Here is a 5,527-nt window from a genome sequence, read left to right as displayed (position 1 = left end):
CTGCGGCGGCGAGAAAAATAACAGGACGTCACTGTCCACTTGGGAACAGGGTGCATAAAAACCACAGTTGTTACTGGCCACTCAAGAGTGGAGGGAGAAGGAAACACTCACTCTAACATTGTTATTCAAAATTCACTGGCCAAATTGAAGTTTTTAGCTGGAAATGATACAGGAAAGTGGCAAAACTGAGAATCGTGGTGCCAATTATGCAGTACCGTATTTTTCGGACTATAAGTCGCAGTTTTTCTCATAGTCTGGCCGGGGGTGCGACTTATACTCAGGAGCGACTTATGTGTGAAATTATTAACACATTAGCGTAAAATATCAAATGATATTATTTATCTCATTCACGTAAGAGATTAGACGTATAAGATGTCATGGGATTTAGCGATTAGGAGTGACAGATTGTTTGGTAAACGTATAGCATGTTCTATATGTTATAGTTATTTGAATGACTCTTACCATAATATGTTACGTTAACATACCAGTTGGTTATTTATGCCTCATATAACGTACACTTATTCAGCCTGTTGTTCACTATTCTTTATTTATTTTAAATTGCCTTTCAAATGTCTATTCTTGGTGTTGGCTTTTATCAAATAAATTTCCCCCAAAAATGCGACTTATACTCCAGTGCGACTTATATATGTTTGTTTCCTTCTTTATTATGCATTTTCGGCCGGTGCGACTTATACTCCGAAAAATACGGTACATCAGGGGAAAACTTTTTCCACATTTTATATTACGACCTGATTACAAAGTGAAGTGAATTATATTTATATAGCTGTGGAGGGGGGCGTGGCCTGCGGACCTGCAGCGAAGCGGGGTGTACCATCCCTATTCAGACCTTATTGTGAGGTTTTGTATTAGTGTTCCTAAAAATCAGATATACCGGCCCCCAGACACATTTTCTGTAAATTTGGCCCCCGAGTCAAAATAATTGCCCAGCTCTGCCTTATGGTTAAGAAACACTGGGCTAGACTTTACATGGCGTCTGATGTTTTACTGTAGCAAATCTGGTATTCACAGTAATTTTTTTATTTCCCATCTGGCAACACTGGCGTCGGACGGACACTGTTGATTAGCATTAAAGCTACAGACACACTAAAAATGTTGTGTTCCTGGTAGGGCTTCCTAAAAGCTGTCCATAGTCCAGTATTGTAGTAGTAATTTAAATATAATAAAATATGAAAACATTAAATTCAAACATAGAAACACCTGAATTGAGAAATATTCTTATTTTTTTAATTTTGTTAAAAACTACACTTTTGCTGATGTCTTTTCCAGTTAAAAAAAAAAAAAAGGATAACCAATCATCAATTAAAAATATGCTAAAATAAAAGGATGGATGGGGGGGGGAGTAGCAAGTCCTACCATTGTCCTGTGAAACCAGGCAAGCAGAGGCATTTATTGTCCGGTTCCGAACAGTTCCCTCCATTGAAGCAGCTGAAGTTCCATCTTGTGCCGACACATTTTGATACGGGCAGCAGAGGAAGACTTGACATACCAAAAAAAAACACAAATTAGTGCTTTATTCCTAGTTGGTAGTATTTTTTAAAAAAGATACCAAAACCTCTAGAAAACATACTGTTTTCTATTAGTTACCACAGTGAAATATATAAATACCTTCGTATTTATATAAATTATAAATATACACTGTATTGCCAAAAGCATTTGGCCACCCATCCAAAGGATGAGAATCAGGTGTCCTAATCACTTGGTGTATAAAACCAAGCACTTAGGCATGGAGACTGTTTCTACAAACATTTGTGAAAGAATGGGCCGCTCTCAGTGATTTCCAGCGTGGAACTGTCATAGGATGCCACCTGTGCAACAAATCCAGTCGCTTCTAAATATTCCAAAGTCAAAGTCAGAGTTTGGGAACAACAGCAACTCAGCCACCCAGTGGTAGGCCAGGTAAACTGACAGAGAGGGGTCAGCGGGTGCTGAAGCGCATAGTGCAAAGACTTTCTGCACAGTTAGTTGCTACAGAGCTCCAAACGTCATGTGACCTTCCAATTAGCCCACGTACAGTACGCAGAGAGCTTCGTGGAATGGGTTTCCATGGCCGTGCAGCTGCATCTAAGCCATACATCACAGAGTCCAATCCGAAGCAAAGCGTCGGATGTCGCCACTGGACTCTAGAGCAGTGGAGACGCGTTCTCTGGAGTGATGAATCACCCTTTTCCATCTGGCAATCTGATGGACGAGTTTGGGTTTGGAAGTTGCCAGGAGAACGCTACATTTCGGACTGCATTGTGCCGAGTGTGAAATTTGGTGGTGGAGGAATTATGGTGTGGGGTTGTTTTTCCAGGAGTTGGGCTTGGCCCCTTAGTTCCAGTGAAAGGAACTTTGAATGCTCCAGGATACCAAAACATGCTCGCAATCTTGTGGGAACAGTTTGGAGCGGGCCCCGTCCTCTCCCAACATGACTGTGCACCAGTGCACAACGCAAGGTCCATAAAGACATGGATGACAGAGTCTGGTGTGGATGAACTTGACTGGCCTGCACAGAGTCCTGACCTGAACCAGATAGAACACTTTTGGGATAAATTAGAACGGAGACTGAGAGCCAGACCTTCTCCACCAACATCAGTTTGTCATCTTTTGGAAGAATGGTGGAAAATTCCTATAAACACACTCCGCAACCTTGTGGACAGCCTTCCCAGAAGAGTTGAAGCTGTAATTGCTGCAAAAGGTGGACCCACATCATATTGAGCCCTTTGGGTTAGGAATGGGATGGCACTTCAAGTTCATGTGTGAGTCAAGGCAGGTGGCCAAATACTTTTGGCAATATATGAAACTTCCTGTATACAGTTTTTGGTTCATTCAGACCAGATCGGGACCGCCCGAGGCTAGTAGGGGCCCTAAGCAGAATTTTATTTAGAGACGCCTTAACCCTATTATAAAATGTTTTTATTTTACGTGAGTAAATTCCAGGTTTTACTCTTAGAATCCAAAACTGTCATAAGTCTTCAATGAAGTAACATACTTTTATAAATTCAACCATTGACATTTTTTAAGAACTTTAGCTCTATCTAATATAAGATATACAATGTCTTATTTTTTATGTTTCATGGCCAATTGAAATAACTTTTTTTTTTATAGTAGGAAAATGCTAACTATGCGATATTTTTTCCAAAAGGATGCAGAGTGCAATATTTGAGTTTGGGTAATTGCGGCCTTGAATAGGTCAAGAAATGATGACAATGATTTTGATGTAGACAAAAATATTTTTACGGTGCTAGAGTGAGAGAAAGCAGGAATTTGTTAACATGTCGTTTATAAATATCTGCCATGTTATATGTATCATTTTCATTGCATTAATGGCAGTCTAACTCATTTACACTTATCAAAGCTCTTAACCATCTGATAGTTAAGGGCCGCGATTACATCAAATCAATATTTTTACAGTTTTCCAAATGGCAATGATGACTATTTTGTTTTTTAAAGAAACATTGCAATTTAGTCTTTTTTTTACAGTAATTTACAGCTGATATTTCTCAAGAGTAAGGGTGTGTACTTTATTTACATTCTATTCCAACAACGTTGTAATTGAAAACACAATGCAATTTTATTAAACACTTGTTCAAATCTCTGCTGGCTAAGAGGGACAAGCGGTAGAAAATCGATGGATGGTGTGGAGGATGCATATATGTTAAAGAGTTTTTTGTTTTTTTTACATAGCTATGTTTAGAGTAGCTAGTACTTTTCCTTTGTATATTTTATCAGATTGTCCGTTTAGTGTCTTAAACCATCAGGAATGTGAAACCAAACCCCCAAATCTTCCTTATCAGTGTTGAGAGGGGGGAGGGGTTTTCTTTGTGTGCAAGAAGTTGGCTTTTCCGTTTGAATGTCAGATCAACTAGAGTAGCCGATATGAATGTATTGGTTAAGTTGACCTCATAAAGCTTTAGTAAAACTTGAAAATATTCCAATTCTGTCTTGATGGTCCTTCTTACTCAGCATATACAGTATGTCATGGAAATAACTTGGGATTGACCAGTAACTTAGATTCCCTGGGAGGAAGAGCTGGTCGACGCAACAATGGAATACCTGGAAACTGAACAATAGAATAGAATAAAAAAGTACTGTATTGATCCCTGGGGGAAATTCAGGAATCATCACATAAGGAATACATGTTTTGGGTGCATTTTTTTTTTTAAATCTGCCAACCCTAGTTCAATGATCCTGGGCAATGTGATGGAGATGGATCCAGACACCATTGAATTTTGTTGATGATGACATCAAATTGATGATAATTTAGAGAGAAACATGTTTTAAATAGCACATGATTCAGAAGACTAGTAATGTAGAGACACTCACGGGTTCATTTGGATGTACCACGGCATCTCTGGAAGTTTCACACTGTAAGAGACACATTTGTTCATGAGTGCAATGGTGTTCTAAGCCATTGTTTTTCAACCACCCTCCTGAGGCACACTAGTGTGCCGTGGGAGATTATTTAAGTTCACCTATTTGGGTTAAAAATATTTGTAATTATACAAACCCTGTTTCCATATGAGTTGGGAAATGGTGTTAGATGTAAATATAAACGGAATACAATGATTTGCAAATCCTTTTCAACCCATATTCAATTGAATGCACTACAAAGACAACATATTTGATGTTCAAACTCATAAACTTTTATTTTTTTTGCAAATTATAATTAACTTAGAATTTCATGGCTGCAACACGTGCCAAAGTAGTTGGGAAAGGGCATGTTCACCACTGTGTTACATGGCCTTTCCTTTTAACAACACTCAGGAAACGTTTGGGAACTGAGGAGACACATTTTTGAAGCTTCTCAGGTGGAATTCTTTCCCATTCTTGCTTGATGTACAGCTTAAGTTGTTCAACAGTCCGGGGGTCTCCGTTGCGCTATTTTAGGCTTCATAATGCGCCACACATTTTCAATGGGAGACAGGTCTGGACTACAGGCAGGCCAGTCTAGTACCCGCACTCTTTTACTATGAAGCCACGTTGATGTAACAAGTGGCTTGGCATTGTCTTGCTGAAATAAGCAGGGACGCGTCCATGGTAACGTTGCTTGGATGGCAACATATGTTGCTCCAAAACCTGTATGTACCTTTCAGCATTAATGGCGCCTTCACAGATGTGTAAGTTACCCATGTCTTGGGCACTAATACACCCCCATACCATCACACATGCTGGCTTTTCAACTTTGCACCTAGAACAATCCGGATGGTTCTTTTCCTCTTTGGTCCGGAGGACACGACGTCCACAGTTTCCAAAGAAAAAGTGAAATGTGGACTCGTCAGACCACAGAACACTTTCCCACTTTGTATCAGTCCATCTTAGATGAGCTCAGGCCCAGCGAAGCCGACGGCGTTTCTGGGTGTTGTTGATAAACGGTTTTCGCCTTGCATAGGAGAGTTTTAACTTGCACTTACAGATGTAGCGACCAACTGTAGTGACTGACAATGGGTTTCTGAAGTGTTCCTGAGCCCATGTGGTGATATCCTTTACACACTGATGTCGCTTGTTGATGCAGTACAGCCTGAGG

At 39.9% G+C, this 5,527-nt stretch overlaps 1 protein-coding gene across 1 annotated transcript in view; it reads right to left on the bottom strand.

Moving 5' to 3' along the window:
- LOC133664719 (protein crumbs homolog 1-like) overlaps positions 1-5,527 on the bottom strand; it is a 43,739-nt gene that overhangs the window by 6,499 nt on the left and 31,713 nt on the right. The window contains exons 6-7 of the mRNA XM_062069568.1: positions 4,327-4,368; positions 1,375-1,497 (exon numbers count right to left, since the gene is read on the bottom strand). Of these exons, the coding sequence (XP_061925552.1) occupies positions 1,375-1,497; positions 4,327-4,368 (165 nt within the window). The remainder of the gene's footprint in view (positions 1-1,374; positions 1,498-4,326; positions 4,369-5,527) is intronic.

This window comes from Entelurus aequoreus, linkage group LG14 (genome assembly GCF_033978785.1).
Source record: "Entelurus aequoreus isolate RoL-2023_Sb linkage group LG14, RoL_Eaeq_v1.1, whole genome shotgun sequence".
Classification (NCBI taxonomy): Eukaryota; Metazoa; Chordata; class Actinopteri; order Syngnathiformes; family Syngnathidae; genus Entelurus; species Entelurus aequoreus.
The sequence above is the reverse complement of the archived record's forward strand: the minus strand, read 5'-3'. Positions and strand labels throughout refer to the sequence as shown.